The sequence below is a fragment of the Diceros bicornis genome, chromosome 7 (genome assembly GCF_020826845.1).
Source record: "Diceros bicornis minor isolate mBicDic1 chromosome 7, mDicBic1.mat.cur, whole genome shotgun sequence".
Taxonomy (NCBI): domain Eukaryota; kingdom Metazoa; phylum Chordata; class Mammalia; order Perissodactyla; family Rhinocerotidae; genus Diceros; species Diceros bicornis.
The window spans coordinates 77,720,730-77,741,883 of record NC_080746.1 but is presented as its reverse complement, the minus strand read 5'-3'; the positions used below and the strand labels follow the sequence as shown (position 1 = coordinate 77,741,883).

The window sequence follows — 21,154 nt, the reverse complement described above, 5'->3', positions numbered from 1 at the left end:
CTTTCCTTTCCAGGGTTTTTAAAGGGCAGCACCTCGAGCTGCACTTTTAATGACTATGTGAACATTCTGTAGTTAATCCTTATAAGAAAAAATGGAGAAACCCAAATATTTCAGTTTTATTCAACCACAGAATGTACTGATCCAGTAACAATTAGCTGGAACTCCCTGGATATATACAAATATAGGATGTTCTCACAGAGTGCTTAAAAATACAACTATGGGATCAGGCTGGCTTGGGTTAGAGTCCTGGCTCTGCCTTTTCCTAGCTTCATGGGTTCAGCTTTGGGCCCTTGGGCACGGCACTTTACCACAGAGAGCCTCAGTTTCCCCATCTAAGATATGAGGATGATAGTATCACCTTATAAGGATTGTTTGGAGTGTTAAAGGACAGATAGCATACGTAAAGGCTGGCACTTAGCAAGCACTTGATAAATACTAGCTGCTGTTATGTCATCTCATTGGCCAAAATGCTGCACATTACCACTGATAGTTAGGCATTTTCTAACAGTCTAAGAGGCACCCAGGACTTGTCCATTTATTTTTAATTCTCCTACTTAGTTCTCCCATGAATTATTTAAGCTCAGGTATATAATAACTTTTACTGTATATTCTAAAGAAGCAGTAAGGCACAATGTTCACTTACATGGTTACATGCAGTCAGCATGGGGTAACTCAGAGACACAAATGTCAACAATTTTAGAACAGAACTCATCTGCATGATACATAAGGTTTGCACTGCTGCTGTGACTCTACAGATAGGCATTTCAAAGCTGGCCTCCCCACCTGTGGTATCAGAACCACCACAGGCAGCCTAAACAGAACAACAGATTTCTGTGCCTGCACCCAAAAGTTCTGGTTCAGAAGGTTTGAGGTAGGGCCTATGAAGCTCTAATTTTTTGAAAAGCTCCCTGGGTGATGTATGTATATGTACAGCCAGGCTCTGACCCGCTGATGCAGAGCACAACCATTTTTTGATTGGATCTGGGAGGCCGAGAACCACAAAGTTAAAGCACGCTGACTTTTTTCAGATCCAGAAGTTACCAGTTAGGTGGTGAGTGTTGCAGTTTACAGTAAAAAGCATTTCTCCAGTGTGATCACGGCTTGAGAGAGCCATCGGCTTTCCCGAGGTCGTGGATGGCCTTGTTATCTAGCAGTTCTTTCTTCTCGTCGCTTGGTCTCACTGCGTTGTTGAGCATTGCTCTAACCACAGTCACCACTGGCACAGAGTGCCCACTGGCCCAAGATGCTGGTAAGGAGCCAAAGAATTTCCTAATCATCCATTCACCTGGGCGAGATTCTTGCCTATCACATAGTAGAACTCTAAAGAGAAAAAGAAAAGCCCAGGAAGAGATGGTTAATTGCATTCAGACCATAGAGGGAGTTATGGACTGAACTGTGTCCTCCCAAAACTCAGGTTGAAATCCCTAAACCACAATGAAACTGTATTTGAGGACAGTGCCTTTAGGGAGGTAATTAAGGTTAAATATTTCATAAGGGTGGGACCCTAATACAATAAGACTGGTATCTTTACAGAAGAGGAAGAGATATCAGAGATCTCTCTCTCTCCACATGCACAGAAGAAAAGCCTTGTGAGCACACAGTGAGAAGGTGGCCGTCTGCAAGCCAGGAAGAGAGGTCTCAACAGACACCAGCCCTGATGGCACCTTGATCTGGGACTTCTAGCCTCCAGAAATGTGTGAAAACAAATTTCTGTTGTTTAAGCCCCCCAGTCTGTGGTATTATTCTGTTATGGCAGCCTGAACTGACTACTACAGAGGTAAAAGGTTTTATTAAAAAAAAAGGCAGCAAATGCTACCCAGTAAGTTCCAGACTATTCTGAACCTGGCACCACCAACTGTCTACCCCGTCCTTTAAAGCCAAAAGGTGGGTCCTTCAGAAAAGCAGTCCACCTTCAGCCAACTTCTGTCAGATCTTAGATATCTTAGTTATCAGCCTCTTCGAATGAAAAACTAGCTTCTAGGGTACTCTGTGGCAGTATGAATACTTACCCAGGCCTAAATATGGAGTAACGATCAAATTTTAATTCTTCAACCCTGGCTTCCACTTCTCCCTGTTAACAAAAAACACATTTTCAGTATTTAATCAAGACCAAGTTACTGTAATGCTTGAGAGAATAATCTGGGTTTTGAAGATAATCTGCTTCTACAGGTCCTGAAGAGTTTGGGAAGTTAAGGAAGAGATCATTTAATCCTGATATGTAGTAGAGAGTTAAAAAAGGTGCACCGAGTGAGTGAATGGTGGCACAGTCAGTCCAGCCTCTCATCTGACCGATATTAAAACAGATCCAGAGAGAGTAAGTGACACGTTAGGATTTCAGCCATAAAAAAATAACCTCCCGTTAGTCCAGACTCAATGTTGCAGGCTGGCAGACATTAACTTTTTGGTTTCCAGGTAGTTCCGAGGTCAGAAGACTCACAGACCCTCCTATACTACTCACTTCCTAACAAACCTCACCAAATTTCAAGAGAGAGAATATATCTAGATTATGCTCTAAATAAAATTTGTTAAACTATGAATTTTCATGCCCCATCCTCCTCCCCCCAACCTCGGCATCTCTATAAACAGAAATGCCAGAGGATCTCAGGCCGCGGGCACCTCCGAAGGCCCGGTGAATTAAGCGGCATACTCTCCTCCACCTTCTTGGCTGGTGCGCATCAGTCATTTGACACTTAACCTGTCACATCATGTAATCTTAGGTAGCTTTTGTTAAAACATTTTTTAATTAACGTTTTTTAGGATATTCACAAGTTGTGCCCCCTTCACTACAATCTAAGTTTAGAATATTTCATCACCCCAAAAAGAAACCCTGTACCAATTAGCACTCACTTCCATCCCTACCCCACAAGCCCTAGCCAACCACTAATCTTTCTGTCTCCATAGATTGGCCTGTTCTGGACATTTCACGTAAATGGAATCACATAAGTCGTGGCCTTTTGTGACTGGCCTCGCTCATTTAGCATAATGTTTTCAAGGTTCACCCATGTTGTAGCACGTATCATTCCTTTTTATAGTTGAATAATACTCTTTTGTATGTTTATACCACATTTTATTCTTCCATGCATCAGTTGATATTTGGGCTGTTTCCACTCTTTGGCTGTTACAAATAATGCTTCTGTGAACATTCACATACAAGTTTTTATGTGGACACATTTTTTCGTTAGCTTCTTACAAAGATGTGTTTTGTCTCTATTAGCAGTGTGCATAAAAGAGTTAACACAGCAGGCTCTGACAGCTGTCCTGAGGCAGGCCTGCTCGCAAGGGTCTGGGAACTTGGATTTCAGGAGTGTTCCCGTCATTACCTAACTGAAAATGGGAGCTTGCTGTGTCTCAACTATTGGTAACGTGGTTTATGCTGAACACTTGGCTTTCTTTCTTGAATTCTATAATTTTTTCTAGGCTGAGGGTGCCTACTTGTCTGACCCCCGTAAAAACCCTGGACTCCTGGGCTCAGGCAAATTTCTCTGGTAGACAATACTCATTGCTGGAGAAATTAAGCACATGCAACTCCCCTGGGAGAGGACTCGGGGAAACCTTTACCCAGTTTCCTCCGGACTTCACTGCATGCACTTCTTCCCTTTACTGACTTTGCTTTATATCCGTTCACTGTAATAAATCATAGCTGTGAGTATGACTATATGCTGAGTCCTGTGAGACCTTCTAGCAAATTACCTAGTTAGGGCCGGCCTTGGGGATCCCCCCAAACAAGCAGATTATAAATTCCTTGAGGGTAAGTACCATACCTAATAATAAAATATCATCTACCCTGGAAAAGTTTAAGAATCACTGCCTCAAAGTCTCTTCTTATGTTAAGATTCCAGGCTGATGTTCAAGACCAGAGCTGCCACATCTCATTTCATGATCACTAGATAATCAACAGGGGGGAAGACACTGGAAATTATCTTTCAAATCACCCCTGTTTATTAAATATATCCCTGCAAGAAATAGTCCCTGTAGTGATAAAAAATGCATAACATAATGCCTTTAATATATTTTTGTATTATTTAGCATTTGATATGATTTAGTTTTGCCAATTAGCCAGAGTTCTCCATAGTATATGAAAGACAGAAATGTGCACAAACCTTAACTTGCAGATATAAAAAATTGCTCGACTTATCAGCTCCTTTGGAGGACAGCAAGTTGAAATGCTTGCAGCCTCCAGCTTTGGCCAGCTCTGCAGACTTCAGGACATAATCTCGATCGACACGAACAAATCCCTCCTGAGGGGGAAAGGATGAGAGTTATTTCCAAAAAGCCATGAGTTCATCTTAAAGATTACTACTCAGCTTGGGTGGCCAGCCAGGAGGCCTGGGAGGAATGGGGATCTAAAGAAAATGTATCCAAGCAATACACGAATGTCAAGGCTGAGACGCTGGGAAAGGCTCCAAGTCTGATCCTCAGGACGGACGTACCAGCTCTAGCAAGGCCAGAAGCAATAAAAAAACAAGGACGATGACATTGAAACAGACACCAAACAAATCTGCGAGAAGCAATAGGAACAATAAGATAGGCTGACAAACTGCATTTAATCATACATTTCCTTGTCTTTTGATAACTTTACAACCTTACAACCCTCTCTCTGATTTCTTTTGTTTTTTCTGTGTCAACTCTAACATGGTAGGGTCTCAAAGCCTGGCTGAGAACACTGTCCAGGCACTATGAGAACAAAGTCTATTTGATGTCCAATTGTTGTGTATGTTTTACAACATACTTTACGTATTAGTAAAGAGTGCATCCTCTAATTTCTTTACTGACAGGTGTATAATCAAGAATGTTGGAGACCCCTAGTCTAGACTCAGTCCAGTAAGCGTAGTGGTTCAGTCCTTCTTCTTAATTCACGCCTCACCATCAGCACATGCCCAGCACAGGGTAGGTGCTCCAAAAATATATGAATCAATGAATAAAAGTCCAATGAAAGTAGAGAAAAGGCAAATCCAGTCAGAAAAAAAGAACTAAGGGGCAATAAAAGGAGGAGGGGAGAGCCTGGTGCAAACAAGAGAATACAGACTCATTTCCAGGGCCTACCTGAAGGACACGGGCCTGCACCCAGAAAAGGGAATTCCACATAGTAACAGCTTTTTGGGACCACCACAAATTCTGGTATCCTCAAACTCGAGACCACCACAAATTCTGGTATCCTCAAACTCGAGACAGCTGAAGGGAAGTCTCAAGTCTACTGAAGCTGAACTTGATAGGTACCCACAACTAAATAATGAAGTTTTATATAATGAGAATTGCAAATCTGAAGACTGGATAACTGCCCCAATGATTTTTTTTAATTAAAAATTGGCCCTACAGTAGTTATTGATCCTAAATGTTTTATTTTATATGGAGATGTGTATCTTTGAGCACCCTCTCATTATGAAGATGTGAAAACGAGGTCCAGCGGTCCGGTGAACTGCTGGCTAATAAGTGGGGGAGCTGAGAGCAGAGTACAGGCTCTTGACTCTGAGCAGCGCTCTCTGCTGCACCCACGTTCCTTCTTATCTCACAGTATCTCTAGATAATGAAAATGACTAATTCATAATTGTGGTAGGCAGAATAACGGCCCCTCAAAGATGTCCACATCCTAATCCCCATACCTGTGAATAAGTCAGGTTACACAGCAAAGGGGAATTAAAGTTGCAGGTGGAAATAAGGTTGCTAATCAGCTGACAAAATAAGATTATTCTGTGTTATCCAACTGGGCCCAATGTAATCACAGGAGTCCTTACAGGTGCAAAAGGGAAGCAGAAGAGGAGGTTAGAGTTATGCAGTGCGAGGAGCACTTGACCTCCCATTGCTGGCCTTAAAGATGGAGGAAGAGGACCATGAACCAAGGTACATGGTGGCCTCTAGGAGCTGGAAAAGGTAGGAAGATGGATTCTCCCCTAGACCCTCCAAAAGGGAACACAGCCCAGTCAGCATCTTGATTTTATCTCAGCAGAATTCATGTTGGACTTCTAACCTACAGAACTGGAAGATAACAAATTTATGTTGTTTTAAGCCACTAAATTTGAGGCAATTTGTTACAGCAATAAGAAGAAACTAATACAGAATTCAATTTTAAAATGACAGGCCCAAGCAAACTTTTTAAACTTTGTATTGAAGTAGATCATCAAAGAAAAGTAAACATATTATAAGTACAGAGCTCAATAGATTTTCACAAACTGAACATCCTCTGCAACCAGCTCCCAGATCAAGAAACAGAACATTACCATTACCCCAAAAGCCTCCCCGGTCCTCCTTTCTCATGGCTCACAGCACATTTTTAACTACATCCACTACCTGCAGGGCAGTCCTATTTGTCCACCTTACTTCAGGTAATATAAACTTAACACTTTCCCCACGATCACCACCATCTCCTTCTGTGTTGTATACTTTGACATTCAATCCCAACAGCCAACTCACCGACCTGTCCTACACACTGATTCAAACTCGTGTTGTTGCTTTTTAAATCTGTGTGAAGCAAACCAATTTTAATACTCAGCACATCCTGAGAGAGGGATATGATTCTCCGCAGAGCCATTCTCCAAATTGAGATTTTACATGTGTTGAAAGTGTGCCAAGAAAAACAGTCCAACACTACATAGAAAAATCCTAAAACACTCAATTTCTCTCCCACGTCTATTTCTTCCCCTCACTCCAATTCACCAGAACTCTGATTTTAATAACAGGTACGTTACTCACAATAATATTACATAGGTGACTAGTGGAATAAATTCCTTTTCATCGTTGTTGTTTTAGCACCATTTCTTGGAAGGATTATTATAGTTGTCTCTGTTAAGATGCTTTTTCTTTCATCAGCTTCTTTAAAAATAAGGGAAAGATTCAGCCAATCACAAGTCTCTAGACCGACGCTCTCTCTCACTTTATCCAGGGCCAGGAAAGGGATAATGTGATTAAACCGAGACCCTAATTTATTTGGCTTTAGTTCTGGATCACCCTCTCCTTAATAGAGTGCTGTCGTCTCCAATTGTTTGACGAAAATTAAAGTGACGTAAATACCATGAGACTGTTTCAATCTGATTAGCCAGCCAAGGCACATCAATGCAAGCCCAGCCACCAGACTCTGGCGCTAACACCTGACAAGCGCGCCTGGAAGGACGAGCACCCACGCCGCTGCGGAGACCCCCACGCTCAGCCCATCATCCATGCTCAATGGGCCCTGCTGACAAGGTGCCCACACCTTTCTCCACTGCTGTTCTCTGCACAAAGCTAAATATTGTTTTATGAGCAATCAATGGCTGTTAATCCGAAACGATTTCACAAATCCTCTGAGCCCTCAAGCTGATTATAAATACCCATTTTTCCAAAGCCCACAAATTTTGAATTTCACTTCTCCCACCCTGATGCGTGGCCTTTTAGATGGTGAATGAAACTCAAAAGCAAAGGGGTCAACGGCTTTCAAGGACTTAGAAACCAAACTTAAACGTGGATCCTGGTGACTGACCCGGAGACATCAACACACACCAATTTTCTTTGGAGTGAGGAAGATTCCATTTATAGATAGAAGGGAGCTATCTTTAAAGTCTTATTATTGACACCCTTTCTTGTTCTCTAACGGCTCAAATAAAAAAACAAGAGAAAAACAAACTAAAACAAGCTACTCCACATCCCGGAAAGAATATTTTCAGAAAAACCGTATTTAGTTTCCCTAACCATATGGCAGGAGAAAAGACATCTCTTCTGAGAGCATTAAGTCCATATGTTATTGTGTCTTTGTTATTCCATAGTCGGTGTGCCCTACTCCAAGCTAGGAATTAAGAGTTCCTTCTAGAAAAACGAATTTATTCAGTAAAGTCCCACTATAAATTTCCTTTCCAACACCTGCTCGAAAGAATAAACACAACGTAATACAATTCAGCAGAGACGTCCTCATAGGCTCCACCAACAGCAAGGGAGACAAATTCTCCAAGTAGTCTTTAAGTCTTATTAAAATCCAAAGCTCCTAAGTATTTCTTCTGATTTTCTTTACCAATGCCTGAAAACTGGCAACACTCTGGCTTTTTCTTAGAACAACGCATCCTAACAGGGTATTTCAGCGCTGACCACCATGACACACGAGCGTGCCAGAATCACTCAAGGTTGCGGGATCCTTTTCCAAAGAGGGACGATCTGTCTTTCTGCCAAGGGTCCCACTTAGCCATATTTCTGCTTCAGATTCTTTCTCCCTCACTCCCTTCTCAATCCAACCCCATAAATTAGACTAGAAAACAGAGATGCTGACGAACCACAAATGGTATAACCTGAGACCCCATTTGTTTGTGTCCTGGAGGGCATCTCTATATTTGATGTACTGTATTGGGACCATGATCTTGGTTAGCGAAAGAGCTCTGGATAGAAAAATAAAATCAAACAATGCTGAGGATTCCTGAGTCAATCTGTGTTCTCACAACATTTTTCCATTTGGGGCATTTTCTCTGTGTTATGAAAGTCAAAGAATTCTGCAGCCAAAGGGGCTTCAGTGGTCACCTCCCTCTCAGTACAGACAGGGAGGCAGAGGCATACCTAACTGGCACACCCAAGGTCCCATAGCTACTTGGTATCCAAATAGAGCCTATGATCTGGGTCCCTCGAGCCATCTAAGACTTCGTCACTTCACATCAAATAAAACAGTACAGATTTCAACAGGGGCCAGCGCTTTTCCTATAAAGGATGAAAGAGTAAATATTTTCAGATTTGCAGGCCTCTGTTGCAATTACACAGCTCTGCCATCACAGAACAACAGCAGCCATAGATAATATATATAAAGTAATGAGAATAGCTGTGTTCCAATAAAACTTTATTTATGGATACTGAAATTTGAATTTCTTATATTTTCATGTGTCATGACATATTATTCCTCTTTTGAATTTTTTAACCATTTAAAAACATAAAAACATGGGGCTGGCCCGGTGGTGCAAGCGGTTAAGTGCGTGCGCTCCGCTGCAGCAGAACGGGGTTCGCCAGTTCGGATCCCGGGCGTGCACCAACACACCACTTGTCAGGCCATGCTGTGGCGGCATCCCATATAAAGTGGAGGAAGATGGGCACGGATGTTAGCCCAGGGCTAGTCTTTCTCAGCAAAAAAAGAGGAGGATTGGCAGATGTTAGCACAGGGCTGATCTCCTCACAAAAAAAAAAAACATTCTTAGCTCACAGGCTGTATAAAAACAAACAGGCTGTATTTGGCTCACAAGCTGCAGTTTGAAAGCCCCTGGATTAGAAGAGTATATCATTAGAATCAGACGCTGTGACACTAACGATGCCTAATGAATGTTATAACGGCTGCATTCATCACATTAACGGCATCACCCATTCAATAGAATCCAAGAACCTAGACTGCTGGAGCCTATGCTCACTAGGTGAGGAGACAAATGAAGAGGTGGAACCACATCACATCACTGCAAACTCACTAACCAAGTCCTCTTTATACAAATAACGGGAAAGCACTATTCTCGGTGGCATCTGGGAATTTTTGCTCTTCACTCAAGGCCAATGTAGATCTGGTTTTCAAAAGGTATCTCAACCTTCACTAGCACACAAGTTACTCACTAAAGCAAGGTGAAGGCCATCCGGGATTATAGTACCTGGAAAACCAGCAAGCAAGGAGAACTAATACATCCCAATGCCTCCTGAAGCGGGGCCAACAAAAAAGGAGATTGGCTGCATCAGAATCTCTCAAGGAGCCTAAGGTTGTTGCAGATGTAATCAGTTAAGATGAGGTCATACTGAGTAGAGGGGTTCTTAATCCAATTTGACTAGTGTCCTAATAAAAAGGAGAAATTTGGACATAACCACACATACACACCACACGCACATACACACAGGAAAAACGCCATGTGAAGGGACACAGGGAGAAGGCATTCATCTACAAGTCAAGGAGAGAAGCCTGGAAAAGATCTTCCCTCACAGGCTCAGAAGGAACCAATCCTGATAACACCTTGATCCCAGACTTCCAGCCTCCAGAACTGGGAGACAGTAAATTTCTGTTGTTTAAGCCACCCTGGTTATGGAACTTGTTATAACAGCCCTAGCAAACGAATACACTAAAGATCATAGGGAAATAGGCTGGCAACGCAGAGGATTTCAACACTGAGACAGAAACTCTAAATTTCTTGAAGTTTCTCTAATGGAAACTCAGATTGCTAAGGCAAAATGTGGGATGTTCCAGTTACAAAACAGCTACAGAATGACACTAGGCTTGCCACCAGCTTTGCAGTATATATCTGATGAACTCTTTTTCTACAGAGAGGGCTGCTGACCCAGTGGGGTGAGCTTGGAAATCCACAACCCCCATGAAACAACTTTTATTACCTAGCCGCTTGTGAACTGTCCCCTCTTTTGAATTGTCTAAAGTTATCACGAACTCCCAACTTTATATTGCATCCAATCTAAATTAGTTTCAAAAAAAAAAAAAAAGACTTTCTGGAGGAAATGTCACCTTACTTTCTGTCACCATCCTCTTAAATCATTTAAGCCCTAACTCATTTCTGAGACTATATTTGGCTTACTAGTCTTTTCTCTTGCTTACTCATTAATTACTTTTATCTTTTCAAATTGATTTTGGAGAACAAAAGGTATTGAGTAGCCCAAGAGGTATGGAACCAACTCCATCTAAAAAATATCCTGGATAGGGAAGACACCCAATTCCTCTGATTAAAATTGCATTATACAATGTGAATGCCACAAAGCAATTTACTTTTCCCTGGAGCGCCCTATAATGAGATTTGCCTTACGTCACGAAAATCAACTGCTCTATGCCTAATGCAGTGTTTTTTATTTTGCTGAGTCACCACCAAAACCACGTTGGCACTGAGACAGTGCAACCTGCAGTGTACTAGGACAAAAGTTTTTAAGCGCTTTTAGAGGGCACACTGCGTATGACTGTGCCTGGGACAGGAAAGACTGCACTTGCTGCTGAGCAGGAACATGACCTATTCTAGGAGAGATAATGTGCCAGTTCCTGGGAGAGTCAAACGTCCCTATCATCCATACTTCCCAGCACAGAGCTCAAAACCTGGCTGTGATCCAAAGTGGACACAGTAGAACTGCAGAAGATCTGGAAATATATCCCCACTGAAAACATAAACAGAATTATTCTTTAGATTACCAAGAAGCCCAGAGAAATATATCTGAACCTAACTCCTTGGTTGGCATAAACCAATAGTCCTTAACCATGTGGTCTCCTAGTGATTCTGATGCATGGGCCTGTTTATAAACCTGTGGTAAGCCCCCAGGGCAGCATCGTGGTCCTGCATATTTAATACACCTGTTTAGCTCCACCAAGTAAATTCTGCCAGAGAGATAAACTATAGTCTAGGTATAAATTAAATAAGACGTATTAACACTTGCCCAGGATCTACGTAGTAAGCTATAACCTCTAACTATACAGTAAACTATGATTTCTGGACAGGGGCCGATGCAATTTAGAAGACCATTAAAGAGAATATAAAATGTGTGTTAGAACAGCTCTGCGTCAATTAGGGCTGAATCACCACGGGTTGAATCACTGCTGGAGGCTGAGTCATCACTGGAGGCTAGCTGAACTGTGCCTCTGTTCTGATGTTCTATCCCAAAAGTTTAAAGCTTGGCGTGAAAACTAGTTGAAGCAAATCACTCAAGAAAGAAAGAACGCTTTAAGTTTAAAACATTTATAAAGAAAAAAAAAAGCTTACAGCTAACAGCATGAGCCAGTTACTTTTACTCAGACATAATTGTTTGCCTTAGGGAATGTAGTGACTGCAATATTTACAAAAGGCAAGGCCATGTATATTCGTGACTTACACATCAGCATGCAGGCCTGAACTCACAGATTACTTTGAAGGAAAGATGAATTTATCAGTACTATTCAAAGTACAGTATAGCAAAGGCTAGGGCAGCATATGGAATCTTAAATGATAAGAGCGTATTTACGTTTAAGCACTGCAAATGTAATGGAAAAAAGTGAGCAAGAAAGGAATCTTTGACATTACTGGCCATCGGAAAGAAAAAAGGGTCTATTTCTCCCTTACCGCCCCGGCTTTTCTTCTAGTGGTACCCAGGCAACAGAATCCAACATCATGACCTTGAAAGGCAGAGGCGTAGTCATCCAACTTTTCAAAGTCCACTACTTCTTGATTCTAGACACAAGGACACAGCTATATATAACTTGATATTAAAAAAAATAAAACAGACAAAAATACCCCTCTAGATTTAAAGAATAAATTACAGAACATTACTGAAGAGTCAGCCACTTAACGTCAAATTTTGCAAGTTCATTTTCTCCCACCAAAGAGCAATTAATCTGAATTCAAAATCAACAATGCCTTTAAATGTTCACAGTACACATAATTGGACTAGGGGTGATCCAGATCTCCAAAGTCAGGTTGAATAATAATTTTCTCTCTGCAAAAATAAAAGACTTGTCTGTATCTTACCAGGCAGAATACCAATGAGGTATAATGTGGGTGCAGGGAATGATGTTTGGAATCTCATAAGTTCGGTGTGAAACAAAAAACAAAGTTGAAGTTCCCATCATCCAAGAGTTCAAAAACATGTTGCTTTGCTTCCCAACCATCAACTCTTTCAAAATAATCTTTGTGGCACCATACACAATGTTGACAAAAACTATGTTTGCATAGGGCTGGCCCCGTGGCTTAGCGGTTAAGTGCAAGCACTCCACTGCTGGCGGCCCAGGTTTGGATCCTGGGCGCGAACTGCCGCACCGCGTGTCTGGCCACGCTGAGGCGGCGTCCCACATACAGCAACTAGAAGGATGTGCAACTATCTGCTGGAGTTTTGGGGAGAAAAAGGGGGGAAAAAAAGGAGGAGGATTGGCAATAGATGTTAGCTCAGGGCCAGTCTTCCTCAGCAAAAAGAGGAGGATTGGCATGGATGTTAGCTCAGGGATGATCTTCCTCACAAAAAAACAAAACAAAACATATGTTTGCATAAAGTGCTGATCAAAAGATGTGCCACCAAAACTCAACCATCAAAACACAGAGCTCAACTTCAGTTTCTAATTACCAGAAGTGTCTGACAGGTCCCATGAAGCCAGACGATGAAGACCACATATTACCTGCCTAAGTCTGAGCAAAGATGTCCATTTTAAACAGAAAAGTCCTGATGGACCAAAGACATATGCAAAATGACCTGGACATGGACCTACAGGAGTCAAGAACATGTATTTGTGACTGTTTGTTATCTGGAATGTTCCACCTGTGAAACCTGTGGGACCCAGTTCTACAGTTGTGGGTCTCAGGATTACACTATAGTTGACTTTACTGCAGCTCACAAATAACTCAGGTTAACTGGGGAAAGGAAACTCCATGACACTCAGACTTCAAATATTTAGGTGATGAGCACCAGACTGAAGTCTGGTGTATCATTTGGTTAACCTTAGAAGTGTAAGTGACAGCGAAGGGAATATTCCACTTACAGACACAAGCCTGCAGCCCTGCGAAGTCAGGCAGGGGAAATTCTGGAAAGGGAATAACCCCACCCTTCACTGCCATAGACCTTTCCCCGCTCTGCAAAGCATTTTCCTATTCACTGACACGTTAGTGTGGAGTGGACAGGTAGACAAAAGAAGCAAAGTGGTTGAGAAAATTGCCCCAAGTCCCAGGGCTGTCTCTAGAACCCAGCTTGAACCACCCTGAAAACAGTACCCTTCTCTGTCTCCCCAGCCCCATTAAAACCTAGGCCTGGCCTTAGAGGGATCTCTATTGAGAGAAGGGCTTTGCCCAAAGCCACACGGTGAGGAGGAGGTCGACCAGGGCCTACAATCCAGCTTCCAGGAGGGGCTCTCAGACACCAATTTTGGCCACATTCTGATCACCTCTCCCGGCCTCCACCACTGCCCGGGCAATGCTCAGCCTTAGGCCTGAAATAAATTCACCCCGCGGAATCACTGCCAGGACATTTTTGAGTCCCAGCTCAGATACCCACCACATTTTTATACGCTTCCTCGTCGAAGGTGAGCTTCCTGCGGCCAATGAGCGTGACTTTGGAAAACAAGCCCTGCTCCAGGATTTCTTTTAGGAGCACTCTGCCGGTTTCCCCGCTGGCGCCCAGAATAAAGACAGATTTATTCTGCATCCTGAAGTCTTCCCGAAGCTTGGGCAGCGCCTCTGCCTCGGCCATGCTACAGAAATAACACCGACAGGCGCTGGTCAGGGATGTTGAAGGGCCGCCCGTGCTCACCCCAGGGAACAAGTGTTTTTCATTTCTTCTGGAGGGAGGTATTGTTATTCTCCGCAGTCTGGGCTCTGGGGAAAGTGCAGAGTCACCTGCAGAGCTGGGCGCCCTGGCCCGTCCCCTCACCTGACCACACCTCGGAAGGGGCCGGAACAGGAGAATGCGCCCAGGTGCCACACACTGCTGGCACCAAGGGCCTCGCTCCCCCACGGTATCCCCGGTTCCGACCCCTCTTTCCTCCGCCCACAGGGGTGCGCGGGCCCAGCTCGGACCCCCGCGGTGGGGTCACCTGGAGCCGGCCCTCGGCCCCGCGTCCTCAGGCCGCAGCAGGAGCAGGGCGGCCACCAGCGCCGCCACCGCCGCAGCCACGCTCTGCGCCGCAGGCCCGGGCATCCGGCATCCCTCCTTCCCTGCGGCTCCTCGGCCCCTCGCCCCTTTCGGCGAGCGCCCTCCCAGGTCCGCCTGACCCCGACTTTGTCTTCCGGGTGACTTGGCGGCGCCGCGGCCTCGCCCCGCCCAGAGAGGTGGCCCCGCGGCAGGGCGCGCGGCGGCGGGTGCCGGGCGCGGGCGAGGCGGCCCGAGAGCAGGTGCGCAGCGCCGGCTGGGGATGAAGGTCGGAGACGTGGGCAATCTCCAGGGCCCTCTCCCCGGCGTTCTTCCTCTCCACCCGGGCTGAGCGCGCTCATATCCGAGGCCTCAACCCTTAGACTTGACCTTGTCCCTTTCTAAAACCTGTAATTTCAATTGTGTATTGCACATCTTCATCTCGAATTCACCACGTCAAAAACTTAACCCTTCGCATTAAACCACTCCAAAGAGGAATAAAACAGACCTACTCTTTGCCTCTCTTGGGTGTCACTGTCCCTATATATTCGCACACTCCTCACCCCTCGCCTCTGAAGGCAGAAATTCAGGTGTTCCTTTTGACTCCTTTCTCTTGGTCTTTCCACGTTCCAGATTAATCAAGTCCTGTCATGCTATCTGCTTTTCAAATATTTCTGTTGTGTAATTCAAGCTCGCACCATATCTCACCAGCATAACTAGTTTCCCCTCCCAGGTGCTAGATGCTTGAGCCGGGGTGACTTTCCACACCCGATCCTGTGGTTCACTCTCAGTAGCCCAGATCAGTGTTTTAGAACATAACTGTCTACACTGGGTCTGTCCTGGATCTCGGAAGTCCCGGACAGGAGGTAGAATCACAAGCAGGAATCTGAACAACAGAGATAGATCGTATTGGGAACGTTGCTCATTTTTGGCTGCCCAGCATTCAAACACTAGTCTTATTTTAGGGAATTCCAAAATAAGTGGGAGACAGGGACCCACCTCCCACTCTAGAAGCCAAGTGAAACATATGTTCCTTCTCCCAACTCCTTAGGAATGATTATATGTAGGGAGACCTAGTCTCAGCCAATCAGACACTCCCATCCTGGTTTTCACTTTAGGGGAGTAATAAAAATGCAGCGGGAGCCTGAGATAGAGTCTGGCTGGGTGGGGCAAAGGTGTTAGATATGGCATCCTATGATCTGCCAGAGATCTGATGATGCGATTGTTTCTGTGTTTTGCCTCCTTTAATTCCTGCCTGTTGTCAGAGCCTGTTCGTTATACTTCCTATTATTCTTCTTCTAATTGCGTTTTCTGCTTAAGCTAACCAGAGCTACTCTCTGTTGCTTGCAATAAAAACTCTTGACTGACACAGAGCAGAGTGGTTCATTCTCCACTGGCCTGTTACAGTGGTTGGACTCTTCCCTTTGAGTTTCTAAAGGTTTTCCACTAAAATGCACCTTAAAATCTTCTCAGCTAACACTGTCTCAAGAATTCCTTCATCAAATCTGTGGCAGAGATTATCAATTGTACTCTAGTGTCCATTGTCCCCTTCTTTCTTTTTTTAAAATTGTGGCATAATTCATATACAATAAAATGCCAGATCCTAAAAATTCAGTTCCATGATGTAGGTAACCACCACCTAAAACAAGATACTGACCATTTCTGTCATCCCAGAAACGGCCTTCCCATCTCTTTCCAGGTAAACCCTCCCCATCCCAGAGGCAACCACTTTCTCATCTCTATCAGTGTAGATTAGTCTTGCTGTTATAGAACTTCATTAAATAGAATCATGCAGCATGTACTTTTTTGTCTCAAGTTTTTTTGCTCAACATAGTGTTTCTAAGATTCATCTCCATTATTTTTAGGGCTGTGTTATGACCTTTGTGGGCCCTAGGGACTTCATGGGCCCCTTCCTTCATAGAAAATAAAATTTAAAAATTATATCTCATAACTGTGTTACTATAAAGACAAATATATCCATATTATATAAGACATTTTCTTTTTTTTTAATTCTTTTTTTGTTTGTTTGTTTTTGGTGAGGAAGATTAGCCCTGAGGTAACATCCACTGCCAATCCTCCTCTTTTTGCTAAGGAAGATTGGCCCTGGGCTAAAATCTGTGCCCATCTTTCTCTACTTATATGTGGGACTCCTGCCACAGCATGGCTTGATAAGCAGTGCGTAGGCCCACGCCCAGGATCTGAACCTGCAAACTCTGGGCCGCTGAAACAAAGCGTGTGAATTTAACCACTACACCACTGGGCCAGCCACTTTTTTTTTTTTCCGGTGAGGAACATTGGCCCTGAGCTAACATCTGTTGCTAATCTTCCTCTTTTTTCTGATGAAGATTGTCCCTGAGCTAACATGTGTGCCAATCTTCTTCTTTTTGCTGAGGAAGATTGGCCCTCTACTTTATATGTGACACCACCACAGCATGGCTTGATGAGCAGTGTATAGGTCAGAGCCTGGAATCTGAGCCTGAGAATCCCAGGCCACCGAAGTGGAGCATGCAAACTTAACCACTATGCCACCAGGCTGACCCCCGTAAAACATTTTCTTCAACCTAAAATTTCACTTTTTCCTTCTGATTTTAAAAGAAATTGAAGCATTTTCGTGGGCCTGGGCACTGTGCCTACCTTGCCAAAGGGCTAAGTCAGCCCTGCTTGTTTCTTGTATCAGTGGTTTGCTCCTCTCTATGGCTTAGTAGCATTGCATTGTACGAGTCTCCCACCACATGTTTGATCATTCTCCTGTGATGGGCACTTGGTTTGTCTCCTGTTTTGAGCTCTTATGGATAAGGCTCCTATGAACATTCTTCTACCAGTCTTTCTGTGGACGCACGTTTTCATTACTCTTAGGTAAATACCTAGGGGGAGAATGACCAAAGAGTTTGCTAAGGTGGATGTACCATTTTATTCTCTCACCACTTTGTATCATCAATCTTTTTAATTTTAGTCATTCTAGTGGATGTGAAATGGTCAAATGGCTCCTCGTCTTTCTTTTAGCAATAGAGCCCTGGGTTTTATCAGATCACATGGCTGTCTATTTAGAGTCTAGATTTCCCAGCATCATTTGCAAGCCAGTGTGACCATGTGACAATGTTCTAGCCAATGAGCTGCAAGCAGAGATAACGTGCGTATTTGAATCACATTTTAATAAGGAAGCTGCTTGCTTCCCCTTCACTTTCCCTTTCCTCCTTTCTTTAGGCCAGAATGTGAATGTGGTACTAGGGAGACAGCTCTGACCAAGAGGAGAAAAACACCCTAGAGGAGGTAGAGCAAGAAGTTGGAACCTGAGTCCCTGGATGACTTCATAGAACAGAGCCACCTACCCACCCAGGACTGCCTGCCCGCCACTGGGCAGTGGGAGGGAAGTAAACTTCTGTCTTGTTGGAACCACTGTGGTTTTGTTACAGCAGCTTAGCCAGCATTTTGCCTGATATAAGCTCCTTTTAGTCAATCTTGTTAATGGATACTTACTGAGTGTCTAATGTCAGCTAAATACTGCGCTAGGCACTATAGATTTTTCCAAGATGAATCAGATACCAGATAAATTTACTCTCATCTGAGAAGGCAAGTCATGAATACTTGGGGAGCTAAATAAAAGCACAAGTTAGCATTATCAAACAGGCCCAAAACTTCCATAGGGCAGCACATGCTAAATGCCAAGTGAGTGAGCAGACAGTGATGGAACTCAGAGAAAGACAAGCCCATGGCTTTTCTTCTCTGACAGTTGGCTGGCAGCAAGGCCCTGAGACAATGTGATGCCTCCTTGGCTACTAGGGCAATAGGGCCACAATAATTCAGGGCAAATGGGAAGGGAAAAGCATAAAGGAAGAAGGGAAAATGAACACAAGGAAGCTGGGGTAGCATGGAAAGACCCTGGGCCAGAAGACCTGCTGCCAAGTCCAGGTTTGAGGTTACCTGCGATTTAGATGAAGTCTCTTCATTTATCTTGCCTCCATTTGCTTATCTGTAAAATGGGAACTGTTTTATTACGTTCATTTAGCTCCAAGGAACAGACTCACGCATGCTAACTTGAGTAGAGATAGTGACTATTGTTAAGGATGCACATAATGTGTAAGGGAGACAGGATCTCAGAGAAACCTGAAAATAGGATCTGCTGTAGGATCAGGCCTCATGGAGACTGGAACTGAAAGGTAATTCTATATTTAGGTCAACTTTAGGGTCTTTAGGATCAGGGATCCATGATCTTCACTTTAGAGCCATATTTTAGTTACACCTCAGTTGAGACTCTTTCTAATCAACACCAACTTGCCAGCCATGTGAATGAGCCACCTTGGAAGTGAATCCTCTAGTGGAGTTGGTCAAGCTTTCAGATGCCTGCGGCCCCAGCCAATGTTTTGATCGAGAGAAACCCTAAGCCAGAACCTACAGAAACTCTGAGGGATAATAAATGGTTACTGTTTTAGGCCACTAAGTTTTGGGGTGATTTGTTAGGCAGCGATAGACAACTAATACACCAGATAATGTGGATGTGGCTGGTCCAAGAACCACACTTTGAGAATGACTGCACTATTTTAACCCTTGTACCTAGCATGTGCTGGCGTGGAGGATGCACTCAATAAATGTTTTTTTAATTAAACAACAACAAAAAAAGACTCATTCTGTTTCAAGCAATTGAAACACCAACTCAAAATGTTTTGAGCAAAAAGGAAATATACTGGCTCATGTAACTGAAAAATCAGTGTGTGTGACAGCCTTGGGCATAACCAGAGTCAGGCGGTTAGCCAGTGGAGGTCAGGACCCAGTCCCTCGGCCAGGACCCAGTCCCTCTGCCTCTCACAAGATGACCCAAAGGCTGTGAACAGCTCCAGCCCTTCACCCCCAGTTTCAGGCAGGGTCAAAGACAGGAAAGATACGGCACCCAAAGTGCATGATCTAAGAAAAGTGGACTAAATGGATGAAGTTTAAAAGAACAAAAGGTGGGGAGGTGATAAGTTACCAGATCTTAGACAAAGAGCGCTGTCTCACAGGAGGTGGGATCTTCAGTAGTTTTCTTCAGGGCATAGAGCAGGGAGGAGAAATGGGGAGAGTGGATTATGCAAGATATCAAGTGCACCCTCCAAAAGTCAAGTCCAGCAGAAAAGAGCACGATCGTAAGCGAAAGTCCCCAGCAGTGTCTCCCTGGTCCTGATTGCATCTCCTGGCCATCACTGTGGCCAAGGGAATGAAGCCCGGGTGGGGCCAACTCTTCCCACCTGTCTGAGAGTAGAAGAGGAGGTAGTGCCCCAAGGAAAGTAGAGGTCACTATTATAAAAAGCAAGAAGAATGGGTGTTAAATGGTATCTAAACTGGCCGTAATTCCTCCCCATTTATTTCTCATTTATTCATAAATATGTATGCTGGATAATTGTTTTGCACAGGAGAGCTATAAATAAATGTAGCATGACTAAGATACCTGGTTGGGCACAGAGATTTTGGATTTGGTAGAGGGAGGTGTTTGAAAGAAAATTTTGCAATATTTCCCTGTCACAGAGCAAATAAAATCCTGAATTGCATTCAACAATTTAGGTAGCTGGTTTAGGATAACTATCAGGTTCTTGACAGTAATTTTTTTCCCTTTTGAAAGTGGTGGGAGTGGAGAGCTGCTGGCATATGCACCCACATGTCTCCTGCCTCCGTGCTAATTTTTTTTCATTTTATAGATGGAGACACTGAGTCACATATCTGTCAAATATTTGATCTAAGATCATGGAGTTAAACTTTGGTGCCAGGATAAGAACCTGGATATCCAGATCAATCACAAAATATTTTGTGATTACAGTGCAATTCTAGAATCTTTTTCAGGAAAACATAGTTCCTCTTGGTTTTAGCTGATTATGCTATATTTGTTGCATTATCCAGTTTCCCTAACATTTTTGAGTGTGTTCTCTCACTGATCTGTGCTGAGGGAATAAGCTCTGCAAAGGCACTGTGGCGGGTGGGAGTAGGGCTGGTTTTGGGGGGCCAGGAGAACAAGATGGTTGAAATGGAGGGATGAAAGCATGGGGCAGGGGTGCGAGAGAGGACAGTGGAGATGAAATTAGGGGCCAGACTATACAGGACCTTATAAATTATCATGTGTAATTATTATTTAATTTTTAATTTTGTAAACTTGATTTCTTTTCATTGTGTTTTTAATGGTTTTCTTCAATATAAGGTAGCAGCATATTACCTTAATTACTATTACTACATTTATTAGTACTTATCACTATTAATATATTTAATAAAATGTGTAAAAGTGAGGAAATTTTTTTAATTTATTAAAAAAATTTTTTAAAAATTAAGTACAGGGGCTGGCCCCGTGGCTGAGAGGTTGAAGTTCCTCACGCTCTTCGTTGGTGGCCCAGGTTCACGGGTTCGGACCCCGGGTGCAGACCTTCACTCACCAGCCATGCTGTGGCAGCATCCCACATTCAAAGTAGAGGGAGACTGGCAAAGATGTTAGCTCAGGGCTAATCTTCCTCAAGCAAAAAAGGCAGATTGGCAACAGGTGTTAGCTCAGGGTGACTCTTCCTCAGCAAAAAAAAATTAAGTACAGGTGCATGTATAGTATACATGGGACGTGACAAATTCATGGAGGTAGAATTTGAATGAGTACAGTTAGGGAAACACCGGTGCACTGGGCATTTTTCACTTGCCCCTTCAGATCCACTTTCCACCCTCTGCAGCT

General features: G+C 43.6%; 1 protein-coding gene across 3 annotated transcripts; it reads right to left on the bottom strand.

Moving 5' to 3' along the window:
* Nucleotides 1–92: 92 nt before the first annotated feature.
* Nucleotides 93–14,627, bottom strand: HTATIP2 (HIV-1 Tat interactive protein 2). Of its 3 annotated transcripts, none has more exons than XM_058546132.1 (6): nucleotides 14,447–14,624; nucleotides 13,909–14,104; nucleotides 11,994–12,101; nucleotides 4,101–4,238; nucleotides 2,010–2,071; nucleotides 93–1,320 (listed from the first exon to the last, which is right to left on the bottom strand). In XM_058546132.1, exons 1-6 carry the CDS (start codon nucleotides 14,548–14,550, stop codon nucleotides 1,095–1,097), a joined length of 834 nt encoding a protein of 277 aa, XP_058402115.1. In that variant the 5' UTR covers nucleotides 14,551–14,624; the 3' UTR covers nucleotides 93–1,094. The 3 variants fall into 3 exon arrangements, with proteins under 3 accessions (XP_058402115.1, XP_058402116.1, XP_058402117.1); XM_058546133.1 differs by lacking the exon at nucleotides 14,447–14,624 and adding an exon at nucleotides 14,284–14,439; XM_058546134.1 differs by lacking the exon at nucleotides 11,994–12,101 and having other exon boundaries at nucleotides 14,447–14,627.
* Between the last annotated feature and the right edge of the window lie 6,527 nt (nucleotides 14,628–21,154).

Bases quoted from the DNA above. Each gene is read 5' to 3' on its own strand.
- HTATIP2 (XM_058546132.1), bottom strand. From the start codon at position 14,550: ATGCCCGGGCCTGCGGCGCAGAGCGTGGCTGCGGCGGTGGCGGCGCTG. The intron at 14,105-14,446 runs GTGACCCCACCG...TTATTTCTGTAG, and splicing joins GGGCCGAGGGCCGGCTCCAG to CATGGCCGAGGCAGAGGCGC. The intron at 4,239-11,993 runs GTAAGGGAGAAA...TTTCCCCCTCAG, and splicing joins CTAGAAGAAAAGCCGGGGCG to GAGGGATTTGTTCGTGTCGA.